Consider the following 26494-nt stretch of genomic DNA (forward strand, 5'->3'; position numbering starts at 1 on the left):
CTTTGTGCTTGTGGTACTGAAATGAAAGAATGCAGGGGACCAGTGGGTGTCTGCCAGATAGCTGTCCTGGTGGAAAGAAGAGAGAACAGCCAACCTTTCGCTGTCACTATTTCCATCAGACCCAAAAGGGCCTGTGAAGGTCTTTAAGGTTTTTCTTTCACTTTAATCCATAGAGACAGGAGTTTAGAATGGAACCAAACCAGTTAAATTCCTGTGCCTGAGAGGGCCTTTAGAACACATCGAATGCGTTCCCATGCTTACTATTGTCTTAGTGAGATCTGCTTTTTCTGGTGTCCTGATCACTTCTGAGTAGTCATCTGCACTGATGTGAGGATGCAGGAAAAGGGATGTTTCTGTTCTGGTGATGTGATTCTCCTCAGGATTTGCTTAAGAATACAGTAGTATGAGTACCATGTTCAATGGCTAGTGTATTCTAGGCAGTGGTACTGGACATCCTCTAAAGTGACATTGAATTTGCTTTTGATTATACCATTTGTTTATTTAAGATTTAATCACAGAAACAGGTATGTGGTGGCCAAAAATGGATTGAATTCTGTGATCAAATAAGGCACACTCTACTGCCTGAACCGAAATGATCTACAGTTTTCAGTATTTTAAACTCATCAGGCATCAATGCTAAAGTCTTAACCAATACTAGAAGCTTCTGCTAGGGTCATAGGAATATAAAGCAAGTACGGGAAAAGAAATTAAATTCAGCTCCTTATTGGTGCCAGACATTTTACATTGTTATTCCTGTACAAAATGCTTTGAAGATTTCAGTTATGTTTATAAAAGTTTCTAAATGTTAATTCCTTAAAATCTTTAAAGCACTATGTACATTTGTCATTTTACTTGGCCCCAAAGGGAATATACAGATAACTAAGATGAAATTCCCAATCAAGAATTTCAGGATATCATGCCTCTATGCCCTCAAGTATCTCTTCAGAGATTGTTGAACCGTTTCTTCCCAACCTACGCTGAACTCTTCCGTGTCGGAGGCTGTCCTTACAGACCTTTTACTCCTATGTATCGTTATTAGACTTTGATTTGACTAAAATTAATCATAGTGAGTTGTGACTGATGAGCAGGTTTAACCCTGTCTTCTCAGCATCCTTTATCCCCAACAACTAGTCTTCTAGTATTTGTTCTTTGGAATCTACCTAAATCTGTATAGATTTAGCTTTTAGCAGTTATTTACCCATGAAAGATGGCAGGTAATATAATAGAAAAAATAGTAGTCTAAAGTTTGCTAGCCCTACGATTCCTCTAGATCTTGTCACTTATACATGTCCTTAGGACCTTCAGCAAGTTATTTATTTTCTTGGAGCCTCGAAGTCCTCACCTGAGAAATTCTGAAATGAGATCATGAATGTAAAGCTCCTGAACCAAGGCAGGAGAACAAATGTAGTTCTTTTCTCCCTCAACAGAAAGTCAAGTTCTACTTAAGATGGGGGGGCACAACCTCCTGACCAAATGATCCTTATATAAATAACAGCTATAAATTCTCAGCAAAACACAAAAAACAACAACGTGAAGGCTCTGGAGACTGAATAAGCACAAGCAGACTTCGGACAGTCAAACTTTGGAGCAAGTGGCCAACACATAGAGAGTTTCTGTTCTTTTGTGGCTTTACCCTGAAGGCACGTACTCTGACAGCAAAACCTTCTCTCTGGCCAGAGGAACTAGGGCCACAGATAGAAGGGAAAAATATGGAGGGAAAGATACTGAGAAATGGGACCCTTAATTCTCTGTGTAAACTCAGCATGTCTCTGACCAATGCTGAACCAGTCTAGTCTGTCCTGTAAGGAGCTTGGAAGTCATCACTCTGTCTTCACAAAAAGAAAAAAAAAAAAAAACTGAATAAACTGAAAATCAACAACTCTTAGATCCATCGGAGATTTGAGGTCAAGGAAGGCCAGTGCCCTGTAACTGGAGAGATAGGCAAATACAGCAGATTATAATTTGTTAGAGCAGAAGCCCAGGAGCAGAGCCAATACCAGGGTAAGAGGGCTTCAATTGTGGTTCTGGAGGCTCAGTCTGCACAAGCCTGAGAGTGAAAAATAGCAGGGGTCCCAGTCTTCGGGAACCTCCCAATGGTTTCACAGGTTCTACTCCAAGAATCCCCACCAGGTTCTCAGGGTGGAGATCCAAGAAAAATCCCATTGTGCTTTTGGCAGGATGAGAAAAGAAGTCACCATTTTGCAGTATGCCCAGAGCACGCTATTCTCCTAAACAAAAGCCTGCCTTCAAGTGAAACTTTTTTTACCAGGGCCTAACCGGCCTAGAGAAAAGAAAAATACCCAATTCCAGCCCCTTTTCTGAGCCTTCCTGTCTTACTTCAGGTGGGGAGGATTGAAAAGCACTTTGTCAAGGTCACAGCCCAGGACCACAGGCTCAGCTAAAAGACTGACACCTGATCATAGGACTATAGAATGCTTCCCCTCCCCCAGACCTTACCACATTGTTAGGGCTCCTGCATAAAATGGGATTATAATGGAAAGACCTCAATTCAGAAGAGATCTCTTGGGAAACCCAAAAACAACCGGGAAGACAAAAACAAGGACGCCAGAGAAACTTTTAGCCTCGTGACATCTACAGCTACAACAATCAGTAAACATAGCCTAACTCCTAGCAAAATTAAACTTCACATTAAAGGCCTTTCTACCTCAGTTCCTTAAAAAAATGAACAGATCAGAATTGCTGTCCACCAGAGAAGAGACAGTCTGCAGTTGGTGTAGCCAAGTTAATTACCTATAAAAGTAGCCACATGTTCTGGAGCAGCATAAAGAATCCAGAATTTTCACAATACAGTATAATATTATAGTAACCAGAATGCAGTCTAAAATTACTCAATATACAAAGAGCAAGGAAAATGGGACCTAGGGGAGCCTGAGGCAGGGCTCACATCTCACAACCCTGAGATATGACCTGAGCTGAAATCAAGAGTGGGATGCTCAACTGACTGAGCCATCCAGGTGTTGCAACCCATAATAAGTTCTTGAAGAAAGGAAATAATAAAGATACAGACAAAATCAATAAAGAGAAAATAGAGTAACAGTAGAGAAAACACGGCCAACTGTTCAATCAGTAATACTGATAAGCCTCCCACAGATTCATGAGAAAGGAAGAGAACACAGTATCAGGAATGAAGGGGGGTTATCTCTCCAGATCTTACAGACATAAATGGATAAAAGAATATTATAAACAATTTTTTTAAGATTTTGTTTTATTTATTTATATTTATTTATTTGACAGACAAGAGATCACAAGTAGGCAGAGAAGCAGGCAGAGAGAGGGAAGGGGAACCAGGCTCCCCACTGAGTGGAGAACCCAGGACCCTGAAACCATGACCTGAGCCGAAGGCAGAGGCCCAACCCACTAAGCCACCCAGACACTGAGCCACCCAGGCACCCCTATAAACAATTTTATACCAAAAAATTAGAAAACTTAGATCAAGGAAACCTGTCCTTATAAGACTCACAAAAAGAGCATTCAAGAAAAAAATAACCTGAGTAGCCCTTTATTCACTGAAGAAAATGAATTTGTAATTAAAGACCTTCCCATGAAGAAAACCCCAGGCCCAAATGGCTTTACTTGTGAATTCTGCCAAACGTTTAAGGAAGAAATAAATATCAACTACATAAACTCTTTCAAAAGATAGGAGAAAGAGGCCAGCATTACCCTGATAACGAAACCAGACACACAAAAGAAAGCTGTTATATACCAGTATCCCTCATGAGTATGGACACTGAAACCCTGAGCAAAATATTAACAAATCAACTCAGAAATATACAAAAATAATAAAGGAGAAAAAGCCATGTGATCCTCGAGATGCAGAAAGAAAAAAAAACAATAAAATTCAACATTCGTTTATGATTAAAAGAAAACAAAAACAAAACCTCTCTACAAACTGGGCACAGAAGGGAACTTTCTCAGCCTGAAAATGGGCTTTTATGAAAAACACCTGGCAGTAACATCCTACCTAATATTGGAATCTGGATATTTCACCTGTACCACTGTGAACAAAAAAGGATGTGTCCTTCCCCATCCCACCCCCCGCCCACACACACATACACACACTATTTCTGTTTAAATATTTAAAGGAAGTCCTCGTCATTACAATAAGGAAAGGAAATAAAATCAAAAACCTGAAAAGAAAAAATAGAAGTTTCTCTATTTTGGGTAACGTGATGGTTTACATAGAAAATCCTCAGAAAACTACAAAACCACCTCTAGAGCTTACTAGTAAATTTAGTATGAACATAGAATACAAAGATGATATACAAAAAAAAAAAAAAAATTGTTCTTTTATATATTAGCAACATTTAAAAAGGTTTTAAAAATTCCATTAACAATGCTTCTTGAAAACACACTAATGAAGAATAAATTTAACAAAAGATCCATAAGACTTCCAACTTGAAAACTAGAATTTACTGTGAAAATTAAATAGGAACATACATAAATGTAGAGACATACCAAGTCTGTGGATTGGAAGCATTGATACTGTTTTCAACAAAAGTGCCTATGCATTTCATTGGGGGAAAGTCTTTTCAGCGTTGATCATGGAAAAACTAGATAATAAGGAAAAATATTTATAAACATCAACCCTTTAGCTTCCAAATTACCCCAAAATAGATCAGAGACTTAAAGGTGGAAGTTAAAATTATCAAAGTCCCTGGGCACCTGGGTGGCTCAGTCGGTTAAGCCTCTGCCTTCAGCTCGGGTCATGATCCCAGGCTCCTGGGACTGAGCTCCTTATCGGGATCCCTGGTTGGTGGAGAGTCTAACGCTCCTCCGTCTGCCTCTCCCTCAACTCATGCTCTCGCTTGCTCACTCTGAAACCATTGTGAGCAGGAGAAATGACAGGACGGCTTATGTTTTGGGATTACTCTGTGTACTAAACGAAAAAAGTAGTCCCACTTGTTGTAGAAATACATTTGAGAGGGGCGCCTGGGTGGTTCAGTGGATTAAGCCGCTGCCTTCGGCTCAGGTCATGATCTCAGGCTCCTAGGATCGAGCCCCACATCGGGCTCTCTGCTCAGCAGGGAGCCTGCTTCCCCCTGACTCTGCCTACTTGATATTTCTCTCTGTCAAATAAATAAATAAAATCTTTAAAAAAAAAAATACATTTGAGAAACAGGGTACCACATCCGCACCATGACTCATGTACCTTAACCAGTTTAAAGCCTGTGATCAATCTCACTGCACAGTAAAAGAAAAAAAAAAAAAAAAAACTATAAAAACAAACAAAAAAAAAACCTGTTCAACTTTGTTCCACATTTCTTAGACCTTTTGAGCCCAGACTGTGTTCTTTAGCAATTGACATCTCAGGAACATCAGTAGAAACAGTTTCTTACATTGAGCATTCACTGTGTGCTTTATGCTGTGTTGGTGGATTTTGTCCATTATTTCAAGTCACAAGTATCATGGAGGAAGTTCTAGGGTAGCCTGTTTTTACAGAAACCTGAGACCTCACAGTTCCTCCAGGGAGCCGAGGTTTGGACTCCAGAACCTGTGGCCTTGAGCCCAGGCTGTGTTACCTTCTCCTAGACTGTTTACTAAAGAAATATTTCACAAAATCACCATTTCTTTTGCAAGTGAAAACTTTGTTTTTTACATCAAAGAATAGTTTTAAATGAACAGATGTCTCGGTTCATAAACTGATAACCTTTTCTATTTTCAGTGAGTAATGTTTTCATTTCTTCCAAATAAATACACTGTGGTTGGTATAAAATCCTTTCTATCTCATTGTAATAGGATATGTCTAATTTTTCCTAGATTGAAGGATTCTCATTAAACAAACTAGGGAACTTCAACCTTAAAGATGTTCAAAACGATACCGTGTTCTGGGAATACACTGAGAGTGCTGCCGGCGATGCAGACACAGCAAAAGAAGGGGCACCAAAAGAAATGCCTGTTAAAAGGGGACAGGTCTGTTCTCTCTCGTTTTTAATTTTGCCATTTATATTTGATTTCACTGTTAATTGTGGAGTCTGTGAGTTATCAGTCCTCCTCTCATCTGTCAGCTATCTTACCTCTTCCATGGATGTTTTCATTTCCTAGTCTGTTCAGTCCTTGCAATAGACAAGTAATGAGAAAAGGTAAAATTCAGATCACTGAATCCACAGTGAAGAAGTACTCGGTATAATGCATTTCAGTGTCCTCATCCGTACCATTAGGGGTAGGCAGGGAAATTTATGCACAAGGAAAGAATTGCTGTTGAAATTTAAACAGAAATCTGAGCAATGTCATTATACTAGAAATAAGAATAGGAATCTGCCCCAAATTGGTATATGGGCCCTGACCCCACGACATTCCCCATAACTCTCTGGTTTGCAGTGGCCACAATACCCACAAAGGACTTCTGAGACCAGGATCCTAGTCCTCACTGTACTCAAACAAGTCTGTCGCTCCTCTGGTCCATGCCTAAAATAGGGAAGTGGTGGTGAGTCATAGATTCTCCAGTTGTGTTTTCTTGAATCCTTGAGTGCTGGAGAGAGAAGGGAGGTGGTGCCACTCAACCTGTTGCCCCCAGAACACCACCACTTTTTTCTGTATCCTTCTTGGAGTTCCAGTAGTAGAGAAGAGTACAGGCTGTGGAGCCAGAATCTTTGAATTCATATCCCAGCTGTCCCACTTCCTGGCTCTTGTGTCCTTGGGCAAGTGACTTAATCTTCCTGGGCCCCAGTTTCCTCATCTAAAAATGGAGATGATACTGGTACCCTCTGATAGTCATTGACTTCTAGAATGCTTAACTCAGTGCCAAGCAAGTGGTAAGCACTCAGTAAATGTTAACTTGTCGTTTGGGGGGGGGGGGGGGTTGTCTTTTGAAAAAGAAAGCGTTTCCTACTTTAAAAGAAGAAAAACAATAACAAGAAACAGCTTAAGTACCACTAGTGTAGATAAGTCCACATTTTTGTAAGTTCCACGTGGTGGTATTATCAAGTCATCTCAGTGAAATGCTTACAAGCCCTTAGCGATGCTGAATAAGGGTTATGGATAAAGAGGTGAAATTTAATGAGGCTTTCAATTTCTAGGGGCTTTGTGTCCTCAACTACAGTGTTTGGGACCTACATAACTTCAGATTTCAGGCAGTTCTGCCTTGTAAATCTACCAAATGGCTTTATCATACTTGACAAGAATATTTGTGGTCAGGATTTAGTGGTTAATAAAATACTATACTACTAGTTTTGAAGCTCAGTATAATAAAGTGTGATGGGCAACAGATTTGTATCCCTGAGAAGGAAAAGCTGTTGCTGTAAGCCCAAGAAATACTTGATGTTTACATTTTCATGTTATTTGGAGAGATTAGTCCTGCTACCGCATCAGAAATGAAGACCTAGGCAGGGTCGAGAGTGATTGCGTTGTGCGGTGAGAGAGCACTGTACCAGGATCGAGACTCACTGTTCTTGTTCTTTCGCTGACAAGCAGTGGGACCTTTGATAAGTCACGTCAACTCTTCGGGCTTTAGTTTTCTCTTGTAACTTAATGGGAGTTGAACTGGAGTACCTCACAAGAGCCATCTTACAGTTGTGACACTATGTTTCAATGATAAATGGATTTCTTGTACTTAAAAGCCTATAAGTGAAAGAATACAGAGAGCAACCAATCTGCCAGATGCTTTCCCTTGTTTCTCATTTAATCCTCATAACTATCCTGTGTTATAGGTGGTACCGTCCCTACTCTGCAGATAATGATAGCGACCATTTTTTGAACATGTGTGCCAGGCACTGTGCTAAACTCTTTACAGACATTCTCTCACTCAGTCCTCCCAACAACCCTCTGAGGTGGGTACTGTAATTCCCATTGTTCAGATGAGGAAACTGAGCCTTAGACAGCATAGAGCTTGGCCAGGATCATACGTGGCTAGTACATGGCAGAGTTGGATTTCAAGCCTCATGTGCCCCATTGCAAAGCCAGTTCCATTAGCCACGATACTGTCATGCTGACTGAAAGTGAAGAGGCAAAGGCCAAGAGCAGTTAAGAGCTATGAAGTAGCAGAGTCAGTATTTGGACTCTTTTGTTTCTATTCTAGGTCCTACGCACCTTCCAGTATATTCCATCACTGTATGTTCCAGTTTGTTGAGAGTCAGTGAATGTAAAACTGGCATCAATTTCTGATATCAAGGGTTACTTGACTTTGGAGCACTGGCTGGCTCATTTGTAACAGCATGAGACTCTTGATCTCGGGGTCATGAGTTCAAGCCCCATGTTGGGCATAGAGATTACTTAAATAAATAAACCTCTAAAAAAAAAAAAAGCTGACTTTAAAATCAGTTGTCCCTGGCAGATTCAGTGAGCTTATGTAACTTCTCAGAGCGGATGAAAGGAGTGTTTTGCCTTTTGCTCTCTGCCTATAGAAGCCACCCCTTTTTGAGTGCGTGAGCGTAGATGTGCTCCAGGGAGAAGCAATCCGGGCACGTTTCTCTCCACCTGTCATTAAAGCTTCAGAATAAGGAGTGCCCCTGGTTGCCTAAAATTGCCCATCTACTCCTATGATGATGGTTAGATTTTAACATGCTCTCATCCCAGGAGTGCAGGGTAGACATGCCATTTTCCCCACAAACAGAATATAACCTAGATGTGATTTACCTAGATGGATTGTCAAATTCCTAAGGATTTTCAGGTTTTTTGTAATTTGCTTGAATGATCTCTAGTTTTTCAGATTGTGCTGACACCTGAACTCACCTGTGTGTTTTCTCTTTGCTGTTAATAGGTATCATTAATATTTGATTTCAAGCATCTGCCGTCAGTACCAGTTGGGCAGCTCTGGGTGGAAATGCTTCGATTCTATGCTTTAGAATTCAATTTGGCTGACTTAGTGATCAGTATTCGTGTTAAAGAAACTGTATTTCGGGAATCAAAGGATTGGCCCAAAAAGCGCATTGCCATTGAAGGTATCTCAGAATGTTTATTTTTAATTCCTTGTCTTTTTAAGGTACCAGTCTAACTGCATGCTTTTTTACTTCATTCTCCTTTCAGCCTCCACATGTAATGTAGGCCTGATCCCAAAAGTGAAATAGTTAGAATTTTGCATGTGTTAGTTACTGTGGTCATTCCAAGGGATCAAACTGTTTGTTCATCCTGGGTTTTTTAAGCACTGCAGTAAAATGTCTTAGTTAAAAAACAGCTAAAACAGTGGCTGGCCAAGTCCTTGCTTTCTTTGTAAATTGCTTAACAACTTAACCGCTCCCTCCCCGCCGCCCACCCTGATGTGTGAATCCCCCTTTCCTCTTTACTGTTCTCATTGTTGGATTTTTTAAGATTCAGTCCTCTCCTGGATTGTTGTGTTCATTTAGTTTTATGAAGGTGAGAAAATACTTTTTCTCATGAAAAATAATTGTTCATTGGATTCCTTTTCATAGAGAGAGGGGCTTGTTATTTTTGGAATATCTACAGTAGCATTGGGAACTGATTCATGAAAACATTTTTTCTAGCAAAGGCTCATTTAACTAAAACCATTGTATGAAAGACTCGCTGATGTGCCCTGTAGACTACATTAGATGGACTAGCTCTTCTCAGCTTTGCAGAGTCAGGAGGTTGAAACCCCTCTAGAAATCTTAATTCTCCTCCTTCAGACAACTTAAAGAACCTCCTAAATGGAATTCTCATATTTTTCCTTGATTTTTTTCAAGCTTTATATTGCATAAGAGGGTTTTTGGTTTGGTGGTTTTTGTTTTTTTTTTTTTGCATTTTGCATAAATTCTGTGTGCAGTCATGGGGATCTCACATTTTTAAACCCTCCCCTGCAGTTTCTCTGGCTCAGCTCTTCTGGCCAATTGCCTAACCTGCTGGAGTTCTAGGGGAGGAGAAAAGATTGAGAGAAGTGGTGTCTCCTCCTGGTGCCTCCCTCTCGCCCCTGAATTCAGTCCAGCCAGTTCAGTGATGGGGCTTTCCAGGGCAGAAGAGTGGAGGTAAGCTCTACACACCACAGGGCCTAGCTGAGTGGGGAGGCAGAGCACTCAGCAGAGCCTGGCGGGAAGCCCTCACTTCCCCAAGGCACAAGAGCCACACAGATGACACCTTTTTTACCTCCACAGTCACAGAACAAAATAGGGAAGGGATATTGGTTTGGAACAGAACGGGTACTCTTCATAGAACAGACGTTTAAGGAAACATTTCTTTTTGTTCTTAAACTACCTCTTATTCCCCATCCCCAATTTTTTTTTTTTTTTAAAGATTTTATTTATTTATTTGACGGAGAGAGAGATCACAAGCAGGCAGAGAGGCAGGCAGAGAGAGAGGAGGAAGCAGGCTCCCTGTGGAGCAGAGAGCCTGATGCGGGGCTCGATCCCAGGACCCTGAGATCATGACCTGAGCCGAAGGCAGCGGCTTAATCCACTGAGCCACCCAGGCGCCCCCCCCATCCCCAATTTTTAAAAAAGCATACAAGAATCGTGCTAAACTTTAGTACCATTTGTTGTCTGTTTTTATCTACAGCAGGCTGATTTTTAAAACATGAGATAGAAATGTATGAAGTGGTGGATTTTTCTTTCTTTTTTTTTCGTTACAGATCCCTACTCTGTTAAAAGAAATGTGGCAAGGACTCTAAATAATCAACCAGTGTTTGAATATATACTTCATTGTTTAAGGACAACGTATAAGTATTTTGCCCTTCCACACAAAATTACAAAATCCAGCCTTCCAAAGCCTCTGAGTACTGTCACATGTCTTTCTGAACATTTTAAAGAAGTAGCCGAGCATGACCCGGGTACACAAGCAAAAGAGGATAAACTGAAAAACTCAGTTTTGGCTCAAGAGCTAGGTGTTGCCATTTCAACTACAGACACCTGCACGGTACAGCCACTGACTCTTATTAAAGAGACTGCTGAAAGCTTTGGAAGCCCCCCATCGGAGGAACTGGGAAATGGGCATGTCAGTGTCCGCCTGGAAAACCCAGACCGTATCAAGGCAGGGGCCAGTTGTGATGAGCATGGGGATATTAAAGGACACCATCAAGAAACAGGAAGTGAAACTGGGAGAGAGGGCAAGCATCCTTTGACTGCCCATGATCAAGGTTTAAGGAGTAGCAGATGTGGAGAGTTTGTCATCTGTGGCAGCACGCAAAATAATGAGACAGAGAGCACTTTGCATTTAGAAGGCTTCCAAAATCCCGCAGCCAAAGAGTGTGATGGATTCACTACTTTGGAAGACAAGGCCGATGTTGATGAAGAAGGCATAGAAGGTACTGATGCTCTCGAAGATGCTCTAAGCCACTTCACCCCATCAAGACCGGGCCATACATCAGGAATCATTCATTCCGATGAAGAGGAGGAGGAAGAAGAGGAAGAGGATGACGATGAAGAGCCCAGGCTGTCCATTACCCAAAGGGAAGATGAGGATGACTTGGCTAATGAAGATGAGTTAGAAAATACATACACGGGATCAGGGGACGAGGATGCCCTGTCTGAGGAGGAGGATGAATTAGGGGAGTCTGCTAAGTGTAAAGACTTGAAAGAAGGTGGAAAACCTGCGGCTGGGGCTCTACTAGCGGAATTCAGTAAGATCTGTCTTAAAGAAGAAAATACTTGTGAGGAAGGCTCAACTGTGGATCAGTCTGATTTCTTCTATGAATTTAGTAAACTCACCTTCACCAAAGGCAAGGTAATCAGTGCCACTTAGTGCCACAGAACTAAGAGACATTAAACAGTTTTAATGCATGTAATTTTAATTTTTGTGTACTAGAACAGAGCTTTCCCATGTCTCGGGTAGTGAGGAATTGGTGCAGTCCAGTACAACCACTTGATCGCCTTCCCTCCTTAGACCCATGCGAATATGCATTGGAGAAAGGGAATGTTCTTGGTAGTGGAAATTACTACTTTTTCTCCTGAGTATCCCATAAGATGTCGCCGTTTGGCTGCACATTATTTTTATTCCTTTGGCGAGTGAGAGTAGACTGTGGACTTCTCAAAAAGTGATTCAGAGGCCCTTTATTTGGCAGAGTTGTATCTTACGTCTTATTCTGCTTTGCCACCTTCCTGCAGTCTCCTATGGTCGTGTGCAGCTTGTGCAAACGAGAAGGTCATCTTAAGAAGGACTGTCCCGAAGACTTCAAAAGAATTCAGCTGGAACCTTTGCCACCACTGACACCCAAATTTTCAAATATCTTAGATCAAGTTTGCATCCAATGTTATAGTAAGTTATTAATATTTCTTTTCATTTGTCAAAATATTGCATTGACATTGGCTCAAGAGTCCACGGAAGCACTGACCTGTTAGCTCCGTCACCGAGACCGGGTCTCTTCTATTCTCCTCTGTGTCCATGGAGCTCTCTGTAATGCCTGTGCCAGTTGAGACTCACAGTAAACAATTGTGGAAGGAAAGACAGGGAGGGAGGGAGGATCTTTTGATTCTAACTGTTGGAGTACTAGCATTCCCAGCTGGTGTTCCTTGAACTGTTTTCTAAGTGCAGTTAATAGTATCTCTTGGCAAGGAGTACTGCACAGGTCAAGTAGGGAAGGAGTGTGCTCCGCTGCTCTCTGCTCTCGGTGGGGGAGAGTTGTGGGGCAAATTAGCATAATAATGGCCTGTGAGAAATATTCCAGTGAAGAACTTACTTAACTCTTCATCCCAGCATTTCCAAAATCTGAGCATAAAATAATTAATGGCCCCCTAACAGCCCTTTGAGGATACCAATTTGGGGAAGCAGAGGGTTAGAGTTAAAGGAAAAACACTGAAAGCAGGCCGCTCTTCAGATGAACTTGATCCATCACTGTGCTACCTCCTGAGGGAGCTGTGCTGGTAGGCACTTACTTATTAACCAGTGACTGAGTCGTTTTTAAATCTTTTTGGAGTTTATAAGCTATGAAAGGAAACTAGAGTCCCCTTAGAAAACAAATATATATATATGTATATGTATATGTGCACATGCTCACAAACTTCTGTGCCCTGAAGGCCACATTTATAGAACCCTGCGCTTCTGAAATTCATAGCAGAACCACTGTTCAGATTCCTGGGAACAGATTTATTCTTTCTTTCTTTCTTTCAATTATTTTTTATTTTGGGGGGTATAATACATTATTAATTTTTTAATTTTTTTGCTTTTCTAATTTTAAAAAGTTAGCATATAATATATTATTAGTTTCAGAGGTAGAAATCAGTGATTAATAGTTGCATATGTACTCAGTGCTCATTACATCATGTGCCCTCCTTAATGTCCATCACCCAGGTACCCCATCCCTCCCACACCCTTCCCCTCTGGCAAGCCTCAGTTTGTTTCCTATGATTTAGAGTCTCTCTGATTTTGTCTTTGTTTGATTTTTTTTTCCTTCCTTCCCCTCTGATCCTGTTTTGTTTCTTAAATTCCACATATGAGTGAGATCATATGATAATTGTCTTTCTCTGATTGACTTACTTCACTGAGCTTAATAGGCTCTAGTTCCATCCACATCATTGCACATGGCAAAATTTCATTTTTTGAAGGCTGCATAGTATTCCATCATATATATATACCATAGCTTCTTGATCCATTCATCTGTTGATGGACATCTGGGTTCTTTCCATAGTTGGCCATTGTGGATATTGCTGCTATAAACATTCAGGTGCACATGCCCATTTGGATCACTACATTTGTATCTTTGGGGTCAATACCCAGTAGTGCGATTGCTGGGTCGTAGGGTAGCTCTATTTTCAGTGTTTTGAGGGCTCTCCATACTGTTTTCCAGAGTGGCTGCACCAGCTTGCGTTCCCACCAACAGTGTAAATGGTGGGGGCAGACTATTTTCAAAGAAAGACATTCTCTGTTTTATATTACTAATGCTGTCTACCAAGAAGATACATGGAATTTAGTTTTCTTTTTAAGTTGTTAGATTTTGTTTTATAAAATGATTTATATTTTCTCCAGAGCATATGAACAATCTTTGTTTCTAAAATTTTTTTTTATTTTAAACAGAGGATTTTTCTCCAACTATTTTAGAAGATCAAGCTCGTGAACATATTCGGCAAAACCTAGAAAGTTTCATAAGACAGGAGTTTCCAGGTAAATAACTTTTTACATTTAGGAAAAGTAGCATGACCTTCCTTCAGAATGAGTACATGTGTTACAAGCACATTAACTTGGAGAATGAGAAAGAATGGTGATGGTGGAGACAGGGCTTCAGTTACTTTATGACATGCTGAGGATGGTATTTGGTCTGCCCGATCCTACTTTACCAACAGAGAAGACAGTAGCAGTATGGGATTTCTGTTAACAGACCCCACAACTGAAATTTCATTTCGTGTTCTTTTTATTTTTTTTTAAAGATTTTATTCATTTATTTGACAGAGAGATCACAAGTAGGCAGAGAGGCAGGCAGAGAAAGGGTGGGGGGAAGCAGACACCCTGCTGAGCAGAGAGCCCAATGCGGGACTCGATACCAGGACCCTAAGATCATGACCTGAGCCGAAGGCAGAGGCTTAACCCACTGAACCACCCAGGCATCCCATTTTTTGTGTTCTTTTTACAGTCAAAGTTCACATCTCTGAAAAATGAATATTTAGAAAGCAGTAAAATTACATTATTAAATATACTGACGTGATCCACATTTTCCTTGAACTGTCCTTTCATTTAAGAATAAAGTTTGGCACTTGGTAATCTTTCACACTATATCTAGGTTGTATTTATTTAAAGTAAATTTTGAAAAAAAAAAAAACTTTGAAAAGAAAAAGTTTGTAATAATTGAACTGGTTAATAAAAGAACATAATTATAATGAGATTCATACAGGATAGTTAACAACTGGGTATTTTTGATTCATGAGAGGGCCATTTTGATCAGATGATTTAATGTATTTAGGTAATTAGTTATTACTTTTCATATATCCCTAACAGGAACTAAATTGAGCTTGTTTGGCTCCTCCAAAAATGGATTTGGGTTCAAACAGAGTGACCTTGACGTCTGTATGACGATTAATGGACTTGAAACTGCAGAGGTACAGTGACCACCTAAAACTTGAATTTGCCATGGCGGTGTGATTTGACAGTCTTGACTGGCAGTACAGCTTGGTGTTTTCCAAATTTATCAGCAATACCATATGGAGTACGCCATTTGGCACAGTCTCTCTGGTCAGATACTTAAGAAGCTTAGAGGTAAACTTGAGGAGGTACCAGGGCATGTATTTTCAACATATAGTACAGAGAGGATTTGAAAGCGGCCTATGGGAACACTACCAGGCCAAACCAGCCCCTCCGGTGTCCCATTGGCATGGCCAGTGGGCAGACGTTGATGTAAACACACCCACATGAGGCTTTTTGAAAAGTGTTTTAGGAAGCAGGCAGTGTGGTCTTCTGAGACTTGTTTAGCAGGCAGGCAAATGTACCATGATAAGAACGCTAAACATACAGTTCAGAGTCCCAGATTCAAGACAGGCTTGCTTCATCTGTCCCTAACCACGTGGTCTTTGGTTGGTAATCTGTAAAAGGAAAGAGTACCCTCTGCTGCTCGTGCCGCAGGAGATCCTCAGCTTGGATCATGTCTATCAGGAGTCAGTGGACTACAGCCCACAGGCTAAAGCCAACCTACTGCCTGTTCTGTCAAAAATAGAGCCCAGTCACATGCCTCCATTTGTGAAGTGCTGATGGCCTCTGTGTTCGTTCGATAATGACAGAGTTGAGTAGTTACGACAGGGCCATAACGGCCTGCAGAGCAGAAAAGTTTTGCTAGCCCGTAACAAATTTAAGGCCTTCATAAAATATAAAATACTGCATGAAGATATAAAGTCTGAGAACTGCGAAGTCTCTTTTTTTATTTTTAACGACAGCCCAAACACTGTATAGCCAAAAATGAGTGATGTTGCTGTCACTCAAGGTCTTTTTATGTCTTTGCTTACTTTCAAGTCTTTGTCTTTTGAGGATGTATCTGATTTGGGAGAATAGCCAAAACTACCCGAGTTTGGTGAGTAAAGAGGATAAGCAGGATTGGGTCCAACAGATGGAATTACCTCATCGTACATCATCAGTATTGAATTTTCACATAGCTTAGAAATGAGCTTTATGGGCATTTCTGAAGGAAAATTTCCAGTACATTCTGGGATGTGTGTAGCCATCAAAAGGTTTATGTTGTAAAAGGTGAGCCCAATGTTTTTAAGTATGATTTATTTGCAATATTTGGATTTGCTGTATGACTTTCATTTGTGCATTATACACAGTCCTATGGAGGGATTATCTGAGCTTAATCACTTTCCACAGCTGTTCGTCAGCCCTGAACTGAAATATAATGAAAGTCCACCCAGAATGAACAAAACAGGGCACAGAAGCTCCATCTTCTTTATTCTGGCACAGAGGGCACTTCTGAATAACAGAGTTACATAGAGGGGGCAAATGAAGGTCCTTATTTGGACAATGGTTCAGACTTTTCTGGGACACCTAATTTCAGTCTCTCCTATACCTCCAAAAATAATTTTAGTAAATAGGGTCTATGGGAGTTTTTGTATCCTTAGGCTTTTTCCTATGAATACTGGCCTAGGCTTGCCTAAGAGGGAAAAATGTATATAGAATGAGTTGAAATTAATATCATTATTTCTGAAGGTAATGGAAACTCTCTGTAACCAGGTTAGGAACCGGTCTTCCCTTTGTGATTCAACACATACACTTTCTGTTGCAGGGGTTGGACTGTGTAAGAACTATTGAAGAACTGGCAAGAGTCCTCAAAAAACATTCAGGTACCTCAGCAAACCTTGTCTAAAACCATTTCTGTCTTTTTTATCAGTGTTTTGCATACTTAAAATTTATCCATGCCGATGCAACAAGTAAAGTTGCACACGTAGAGTACATTTAGAGAGTCGGTGTCTTTCAGCAATTTTGTGTGATGAAGTAGGACAGAATCGGTAATCATTTATGTGCGTTTTGTTGCCTAGCTGAGTTTTATTTCAGAACAAAGCATATACCATACAGGCAAGAAATTTTGGAAATCCATTTAGCCGTATTGACATTGTATCAGTCCAAGTATTGCTAGCAGCGGTGTGAAGCGTAGTGGAAAGCACGGGGGGGTTCTGGACCGTCTTTGTGCTGCTTGACAATTACATGCACCCTGAGCAAGTCATTTAACTTTATGCTCTCCTTTTCTCTCACCAATAAACTGAGAAAACTGAACTGGGTCACTACTAAATTTGTATAGCTGTAAAATGTACAGCTGCTATAAATCATGCACACTGCTGCCATGCCATTAACATATTCTTTTGCTGTCAGGGACAGCTATGGATGCTGTTAACAGTGGGTATTTTCTTTTTAGATGTGGTTCAGCAAATTTCTGTGCTAGGAGCTGGGAATAAAGGTGAACACAATATGTTCTGTGACCCCACAAAAGTAAAACTCCATGTTCTCTCCATGAGATGCTTTCTTTTAGAGGAAAGCAGCAAACATTGTATAACGAACTCTGTGTGTCCTTCATTCAGAGCCACCAGCTGTTAACATTTTACGACCTTTGATTTATCATCTTCTTCTTGCTTGATCACAATTTTTTTCTGTACCATGTGAGATTAAACTGCAGACATGTTCCTTTCCCCTACATACAGCTGTGTATCTATCTGTCTTAAGCATGAACTATGTTAAAAACAGGTCATTTTTATTTTTTTTAAATATTTTATTTATTTATTTGACAGAGAGAGAGATCACAATGAGGCAGAGAGGCAGGCAGAGAAAGAGGGGGAAGCAGGCTCCCTGCTGAGGGAGGGGCTCAATCTCAGGACCCTGAGATCATGACCTGAGCCGAAGGCAGAGGCTTAACCCACTGAGCCACCCAGGTACCCCAAAAACAGGTCATTTTTAGACTGAAACGACTTATACACACAGATAGTAATGGAATACAGATTACATGGAACAAGAATTGTAAATAATAGCTAAAGGGCTATGATTGAAACCTGATATCATTAAAACAGTCCCCAACTATCTTATTGGGTGCCTACTATGTGCTCAGCACTGTATCGGGCACTTCGGGATGGTGGAAAAATAAAACAAGTCTATACAAGCCTTTTCCTTGAGCAACTTTCAGATTTAAAACAAGGGAAGGTAATTTCATAGACCATGTAATGATGTAAGGCAGTGTTCATTTTTCAGAACAAGTCAGAAGCTACTGTAAGTATTCAGTAGGTTCTGAGGAGAGAGAGGTTCTGGGAAGGAGTTACATAGGGGAGATTCATGGAAGAGATGGGTTTATGCTGATGTCAGGTGATGCTGAATATGATCTGCGAAGGATCTTCTCCCAGAAGAGAAGTCATTCCTGAGAGTGCATGGGTGTGAGCGTGAGAGTTACTGCAGTTTTTCTGGGAGGACAGTGGGAAGATGAGGACATCTAAAGAGGAGTTTCAGGTGGTTCTTATTACTCATTAAGGTAAAGTCTGCAGATACTTGGAAACGAGTGAAGTTTCTTCCAAGAGAGGAACAACCCGATAAAAGCAAAACTTAAGCTTTTTCTTCAGCTGATAGAGTCTCTGAGAGAGGGTATACTCTAAGTGAATTCAGGGCCGAGGGACCTTAACCAGGTGCTAATGATCCTAAAAGGGAAAAGGATAGGAGAGATTCCCAAGGGGATGTGGTACCTGCAAGAAAGAAATAAGAGTTCGGACTGATGTTAGGTACTTGAGAAATGGGAGTGTTTGTAAGAGGACACCACGTGGAGGTGTTTAGTTTGCCATGAAGGTATAATCTCCAGGAGTTAAAAGTCCAGTAAGCAATTAGAAATACAGAGTTGTTGGTCAGGATTAAAGAACAAAAGAAAACAATTTTTCATTGAAATCCTTGAAGAGAAAGAGAGAGAGACCAAGAATAAAACAGAATTCTTAGGGATCCTTTGAGAGAAGTTAAGGACAATTCCTGTGAGTAGAAATTAAGAAAGGACACTGAAAAGGGCACCATTGGAACGACAAGAACCGGAATGATGTGCTGGGAATAGACCATAGCGGACAGGCTGGTAATGGGCAACCGTGTCAAATTCTAGAATGGGAAGGAGATGGAGTGTAGAGCTCTCTAATTTAGAGGCGGTATAGCAGAGTAGTTGTGGAGTCAGACTCTCTGGTTTTAAATTTTGGCTCTCCACTTGTGTGGAGATATTTATAATCTCTCTATTGCATATGGTCTTGCTGTGTGTCCCAGAAAGACACTCAACCTCATTTTAAGTACTTGGCTCCTCATCTACAAAGTAGAATAACGATAATAGCGTTCAAGGTTAAGAAAGGTGGTACATTAAAGTACAGGGTCTAGCATATGCCAGGGATTCAGCAAGTATGACCTACCTTGCCCCGCCTCCCCATCAGGAAAAGTTAGATCTCCTATCTCCCACACAGACTTTCTGTGCTGTAATTTCTTCTATCATCTACATACTTTCCGCCTGAACTTCGGATCACTATGTATCTGCCCTCCAGATACCACCACTTACCTGTTTGAGAAAAAACTCCAACTCCATCTCAGAATGAACTCCTCTTTCTCTTTACTGCCTTCCTGCTGCTGCAGCTTCCACTACCTGCCCTTTCCTCTGAATCCACTTTCTTCATCATTGACACTGACATTCTTGGAATCACCAAAATGGGTGAAGCAATGACTAATTCATCCTAGAATAGGTTCAGTAGAAATTTGGAGTTGGTCACACCTACATGCAAATTTCAGCTCTGCAACTTACTAGCTCCATGTTCGTAAGCAAATTAATATTTCTGGGGCTTTGTCCTCTTATCTGTTGGATGAGGGTGAACATTCTTAGGTGGTGCTTGTGAAGGATTGTGGGTGTGCAGGAACTGGTGGTTCTTATGTTACAGCCCTCCTTCTTTTCCCTTATCCCCCGCTACTTCCATGTCCCTTCCCCTTATCTCCGCTTCCCTAGCCAGTCCAGGCGTACATTTTCTGAAGCATGTCTTGCTGCTTCTCCGCACTGCATGCCACCAAGATAGTTGAGCTCCAGATAGATCATATGCTATGATAGACCATATGGTCACCATGCCCCTCTAGTTGGTGTCTCCAGTCTAGTCCATTGCCAGGGTGTTGTCCAGATAGATGAGGTCAGTGTTTCTCCCCAACTTACACAGTTCATTGGTGTCTCCTTGCCTCTAAGGATAATTCTTAGCAGGATGTATATGTTCTCTATAGGCTCTTCCTGGTTTCAGCCCCACCTCCTATCACTCATTGTTCCTTTCCCTAAAGTCTACTCTATAGCCTTCACAATTCCATGGAAGTTCTCGAACATACCCTTCTGCTTTAGGCATCTATCTGCCTTGTGCCTGTGTAATTTTCCTTGCCTGCTAAATCCCCTCAGTCGCCTCTATCTTTACCTGTCCCTCTCCTTTTTCAAAGCCTAGTTCAGGCAATTTCCTCTCCTATTGATGTTGATTCCTTTCTTTATCATCTTAACTTCTAGCTCTGATGAGTAATTTTTGTTTTGAGGATTCGGATGATTGCCCCAAAGGCTTTTCTCTATATTAGATGTAGTCAGGTGAGGATAATAGGGAGGGTCCACGTAGCCAAGACTCTGTAGTAGTCTCTTCTATTCTGGTGTTTATGAGACTGACAGCCCTATATGCATGCATGTGACCCAATGAGTTCCTAGAGGGCACTGGCTGCCTTGTTCACCCTTGTACTTCAGATATCGATGTGTTTCACTAATATGGACTTTGCCAGAAAAGTCTTCCCAGACGTTGAATAACAGAATTGAGTAGTTCTAGTGACTGCAGTGAAACAGACTAGTTAGGTTTACATCGTTTTATGTTCGAACATTAACAAGAGTAGCTTATGGCCAAGCTGCTGTGTTTCACAATACTATCTTATTCCCAACCTAGGTCTGAGAAACATCTTGCCTATTACAACAGCAAAGGTGCCAATTGTAAAGTTCTTCCATTTGAGAAGTGGTCTGGAAGTGGACATCAGTTTGTATAACACACTGGTAAGATTTTCTCTAAGCTTTTTCTTTAGGGAGATCAAGGGGAACAAATGTCTCTTAATTTACAAAATCTCAAGTAAAATTAAGCCATTTATTTTTATCTTACTCGTTTTTTTTAAAGATCTTATTTATTTATTTGACAGACAGAGGTCACAAGTAGGCAGAGAGGTAGGCAGAGAGAGAGGAGGAAGCAGGCTTCCTGCTGAGCAGAGAGTCTGATGCCAGGCTCAATCCCAGGACCCTGGGATCATGACCTAAGCCGAAGGCAGAGGCTTTAACCCACTGAGCCACCCAGGCACCCCTCATTCTTTTAATCATTGTTTCGGAGTGCTTGCTGTGTGCCTAGCAGTGTTCCAGAGACAGGGGATGTAACAGAGAGTTGCTTGTATTTATTTAAAGTGAGATCAGAGTGGCAGGTGCTTTTAGTTTGGCTTGAAGTTTGTTTAATTTTGTAATGTCTGTCTTTGGTCCCATAGTTGGTTTGCTTCAGAGCTTTATGGACCTTCTCGGGATCCTTGGGGCATTCAGTTTAAATAATGCCAGGGTGAGGTGGGGGCCTCCTAACAGCTACTTAGACAGAATTACCTTAATAGCCCTTATTTCTAGGAATGTTCAGACAAAGGACATATTAACATAATGGAAGTTGTGAGCTCAGATATTATTTATAATTCTTATTATTAGTAAGTTAAGGAAGCTCTGTTTTGGGGGAAAATATATTGGTTTCAGTCTAAATGTCTTCAGTCATTCAGAAGTGAATTACAGTGTAAACCTTTTCAGAATATTCCAGCCTAAAACTTTTTCTTCTAATTAATCCCTTATGGTGTAATTTTCCTTTTAATAGGCCCTTCATAACACAAGGCTCTTATCTGCTTATTCAGCCATTGATCCCAGAGTTAAATATTTATGCTACACCATGAAAGTCTTTACGAAGGTGAGTATCCTTCCTGTTGGGATTCATCAGGAAATTTCACTGCATCTTCAAACCTAGGTGAAAACATAAGTCTATATTTTTTAAGGACCCATGGCTATATTAAATGTTTCCTTTAACTACCTTGGGAAGCCTGCCATAGCAAGCTACAATTTTATCATCTTAAATTTCATACATGATAATCTGATCTTGCTTGTGGCTATTGGTTGGGGTTTTTCTTTTGTTTGTTTTTGACATCCTTTTCGTTGGTCTTGTTTGGTTTTGGTGACATACTTTAGCATTTGAAGATGTAATTTTCATATTAATGCCCTATAGAAGCACCTTACTTTTAGTGATAATAGGATAGCTGCAAATTTAGCAGAAAACATTGGTGATGTTTTCTTTGTTCCTCGCTTTCCTTCCCTCTAGATGTGTGATATTGGTGACGCATCTAGAGGCAGCTTATCGTCATATGCATACACGCTTATGGTGCTATATTTTCTCCAGCAGAGGAATCCACCAGTCATTCCTGTCCTTCAAGAGGTATTAGTAAAAGAAATTGTGTTTCTCACCTGTAAAGCTGGGTTGCCTTTGAGCCCTCTTCCTTCTCTAGTATTCTGTGGTTCTGTAGTTAAATATTTAACTATTTTCCTACAAGTTTTTGTATCAATGCATTAAATTTGTAATCCATACTAATAGTTTAAAAATTAATTTCAGATATACAAAGGTGAAAAGAAACCTGAAATATTTGTTGATGGCTGGAATATTTATTTTTTTGATCAAATAGATGAACTGGTACGTATTTTAAGAGTAAAGATTTTTTTACATCCTTGACTAAAAGTTAGCTATACTATGCTGTGGTGTCGTGGTCAACAACTATATTATCGCTTGTTATATTTATCTATATTATGATAGTGAGAAACTGGCATATCCAGATGTTTCCTTTGAAGTTTGAAAACATTTTTATTAAGCCAGGTGAGTTTCAAGGGACTGTATCTAGGATTCCTTTAATGCCTGTCAATTCCGAATGGTTATGTAACTTTATTCCAAGTGAATATTTGCCAAGTGGTTTTCAGAGTTTGAAAAGACTTTCTTTGAGTTCAAAGATCTAATAACCCAGGCATCATCAAGGCTCTTAAAATTTATTTCCAGATGCTTCCACAAACATGCATTCTGGGGTTTGACATTTAAAACCCTGAGCTCTCCCTGTCTCTGAGTCACAGGGTAGAGATTAATAAACTCATAAATGATATTTTAAAATGTGAAAGAAAGTTATGTAATTATGTTTTTATGTATTTAAATTCCAGTTAATTAAAGTAAATCCAAACTTACTTCCTAAGATACAAATGAAGATAGATATTAACACTTTACTATAGAGCATGATATCTCTTGTTCCCTTCTATTTCTAGCCCACCTATTGGCCAGAATATGGGAAAAATACAGAATCTGTTGGGCAACTATGGTTGGGACTTCTTCGATTCTACACAGAGGAATTTGATTTTAAAGAACATGTTATTAGCATCAGGAGAAAAAGTCTGCTTACAACTTTTAAGAAACAGTGGACCTCAAAATACATTGTTATTGAAGGTACAACGAAAATGAAACTTAAAATGGACTAGAATATAGGGGCGCCTGGGTGGCTCAGTGGGTTAAGCCTCTGCCTTCGGCTCAGGTCATGATCCCAGGGTCCTGGGATCGAGCCCTGCATCAGGCTCTCTGCTCAGTGGGGAGCCTGCTTCCTCCTGTCTCTCTGCCTGCCTCTCTGCCTACTTGTGATCTCTCCCTCTCTGTCAAATAAATAAATAAAATCTTTAGGGAAAAAAAAAAAGGACTAGAATATAGAGTTGGAACTGTGAGGGTGTTCTTTTTCATCCCTGCAGAGCTCTTCCAGAACGGCCTCTTTTTGTATCTACTGTATACAAGCAGTCTTCGATTCTTGATCCCCAAAAAGGGTTTTGAGGGTTTTTTTCCTTTGCTTTTCTTCACTATTTTTAGGCATTTATTGGAAATAAATATCTACACATAACATTCAAAGTATGAATTATTACATATGTATATTATATATAAAATATTTTAATTTAGAAAGTACTTTATCTCCATTTATTTCATGAATAAGTTTTATTCAGATCTTGTATAAATCTTACATCAGCATTTTTTTTCATCCTTCCTACCACTTTCTGGGTCATCTAATAGATAATATTCCAGAACACAACATATATATACCTATCTAAGACTTTGTAATGCAGACTTTTAACATCATAGAAAAGCCCTTTATGAAGATTTCACTAAAAACTGAGGTCCAGATAGCCATTGGTATGCCGTTGGGACAGGTGCATGTGTCTTAATTTGTCTTGTAACTGTGTTTTGTGATCTTCAAGATGACCAAAGTGATCCTTAAAACACTTGTTAGTTAGCAGGAACATCCAGCACTAAAATGTTCTAAATATATTTGTGACCTCTTTATGCTTCCCAGACTAGCACCATTAGATTATACGCAACTAATATGTCTCCAAACAATATTTTGTTGTTCAAAATGAAACAGCTCCTCATAATAGGAAGGAGTCTATACAGATTCAAATATAAAGCAACACGCTCTCTTCTGATGGACACTTTGGAGAAAACACATGACTTAAATTTAGGAATTGATATTACTTAGCTATATTGCATATTGGAAACTCATTAAAAAGGCAATCATTCAATTAAGTTAACCCTTGAACAGCAAGAGGTCGAACTGCACAAGTTCACTTACATGTGAATTTTTTTCGATAAATACAGTACAGTAAATGTACTTTCTCTTGTGATTTTCTTAACATTTTCATTAGCCTACTTTATTGTAAAATGCAGTGTATAATACATATACAAAATATGTATTAATCACCTATGTTATAGGTAAGACTTCTGGTCAATAGTAGGCTGTTAGTAGTTATGTTTTGGGGGACTCAAAAGATATGCGTGGATTTTTTACTCTGTGGGGGGTTGTTGCTTCTATCCCCTACATTTTTCAAAGGACAACTCTACTTTTGCAAATAATAAAGTATGTAACACTTCCTTCTTATATAGTCACTTAATGTATGAACAGTGGCATTTCCTATTTCATCTTTTTGTTCTCATTAATTTTCTTTGCTTAGATCCCTTTGATTTGAATCATAATCTTGGAGCTGGATTATCAAGGAAAAGTAAGTTGCTTTGTTTATAAATGTTATTGTGATCCCTTTTCCTTTCACTCCATCTAATTGAGCACTACTCTTTCTTCTTAGTGACAAATTTTATAATGAAAGCATTCATTAACGGTAGAAGAGTATTTGGTATTCCAGTCAAAGGATTTCCGAAGGACTGCCCCTCAAAAATGGTAAGTGTCCGTTAGAAATACCAAAAATACTGGGATGCCTGGGTGGCTCAGTCGGCTCAGGTCGTGATCCTAGAGTCCTGGGATCGAGTCCCACATCGGGCTCCTAGATCAGCGGGTAGCCTGCTCCTCCCCCTGCTTGTGCTTTCCCTCTCTCTCTCTCTCTGATAAATAAATAATTAAAATCTTTTTTTTTTAAAAAGGAAAGAAAAATACCTAAAAACCAAAAAAGGTGCTTTATTAGTTTGTACATATTACACCAGCAATAAATACTCTGAAAGTCTGGTGAATCTAGCCAAGATAAACAATTGCAATACACAACAATTCCAAAAACATTTTTTTAAACATCTCAGTTCTGAGGCCATTTTTATCAGGAGAAAAGGGAGAAACAGCCAGAAGTGGAGTTTGGATGGGAAGATTAGTCATTGTGGTGTTGATGCTTTGCCTTGGTAGCACATGTAGATGGCATTACTGTTCCGTGGGCATTTGGCTCCGTGCCAGCTTCTGCCAAGGCCAGCATCCATGTGGCTAGGGTTCCTCCACTTACCTCATAGGAAGTCTGGATTTTTCAGCTGGCTTGCAGAATAATACATCTCTTAATGGGCCTAAGAGAGAGACCACGCTCTCTGCTAGCAAGCTTACTGGTGTCCTATAACCAGTACTCAAGATTTGTATGGAACTGGACTCATTAAAAACAAAACACAGTTGCACTGTAAAAATTCTCTTCAGTGAGAGAAAAGGGAGTTAGGAACTAGAGGATTTTCTGTTCATGTTATTTTTTTCCAACATTAATTTTTTTTTTTTTTTTTTTTTTCTGTAAGAGAGAGAGAGGGAGAGCAAGCACAAGCTGGGAGAAGGGGTAGAGGGAGAAGCGGACTCCCTGCTGAGCAAGGAGCTCGATGTGGGACTCGATCCCAAGACCCTGGGATCCTGACCTGAGCCGAAGGCAGACCCTCAACAGACTGAGCCACCCAGGCACCCTAATTTTTTTTTTAAACAAAAACTTTTTAAATGAACCTTAAGTACATTTGTATATATTCAGCACTGGATCCCATCTGTGCATCTCGTTTTTGCTGGATATGCTATGGTTGTCTTCTTCACCAAGGCTTCTGAAGCTTATTCTAAAGAGCACCTTGGGGATTTTGTTAAAATGCAGATCCTGATTCAGGAGATTGGGGTGGGGACCAAAACTAGCATTTCTTAGACTCCCAGGTGATCCTGATGCTTCTGGTCCTCACCTAAATTTCACTGGCAAGGAGGCCTTCAGTCCAGACATTCTCTTTCCTTTCTTCTGATATTTTTCTCCAGAAGCCACAACAAAGAACAGCACATAGCTTCTTTCTTTTTCTCTGTATTTGTAATGCAAATCGTATTCCTCAGTTTATTGGATTTTAGCCTTTTCATTTTA

At 40.1% G+C, this 26494-nt stretch overlaps 1 protein-coding gene across 7 annotated transcripts in view; it reads left to right on the plus strand.

The window, feature by feature from the left end:
- TUT7 (terminal uridylyl transferase 7) overlaps positions 1-26494 on the plus strand; it is a 58665-nt gene that overhangs the window by 16066 nt on the left and 16105 nt on the right. For 6 of the 7 annotated variants that reach the window (XM_046021728.1, XM_046021735.1, XM_046021733.1 and 3 more), the window contains exons 11-24: positions 5779-5931; positions 8717-8897; positions 10514-11604; positions 11985-12135; positions 13891-13977; positions 14806-14906; positions 16577-16634; positions 20733-20836; positions 21675-21764; positions 22170-22283; positions 22458-22535; positions 23150-23327; positions 24869-24916; positions 24998-25089. In XM_046021728.1, the coding sequence (XP_045877684.1) occupies positions 5779-5931; positions 8717-8897; positions 10514-11604; positions 11985-12135; positions 13891-13977; positions 14806-14906; positions 16577-16634; positions 20733-20836; positions 21675-21764; positions 22170-22283; positions 22458-22535; positions 23150-23327; positions 24869-24916; positions 24998-25089 (2526 nt within the window). The remainder of the gene's footprint in view (positions 1-5778; positions 5932-8716; positions 8898-10513; positions 11605-11984; positions 12136-13890; positions 13978-14805; positions 14907-16576; positions 16635-20732; positions 20837-21674; positions 21765-22169; positions 22284-22457; positions 22536-23149; positions 23328-24868; positions 24917-24997; positions 25090-26494) is intronic. The other variant, XM_046021732.1, reaches the window with a different exon arrangement.

Source organism: Meles meles, chromosome 11, assembly GCF_922984935.1.
Source record: "Meles meles chromosome 11, mMelMel3.1 paternal haplotype, whole genome shotgun sequence".
In the NCBI taxonomy this organism is placed as follows: Eukaryota; Metazoa; Chordata; class Mammalia; order Carnivora; family Mustelidae; genus Meles; species Meles meles.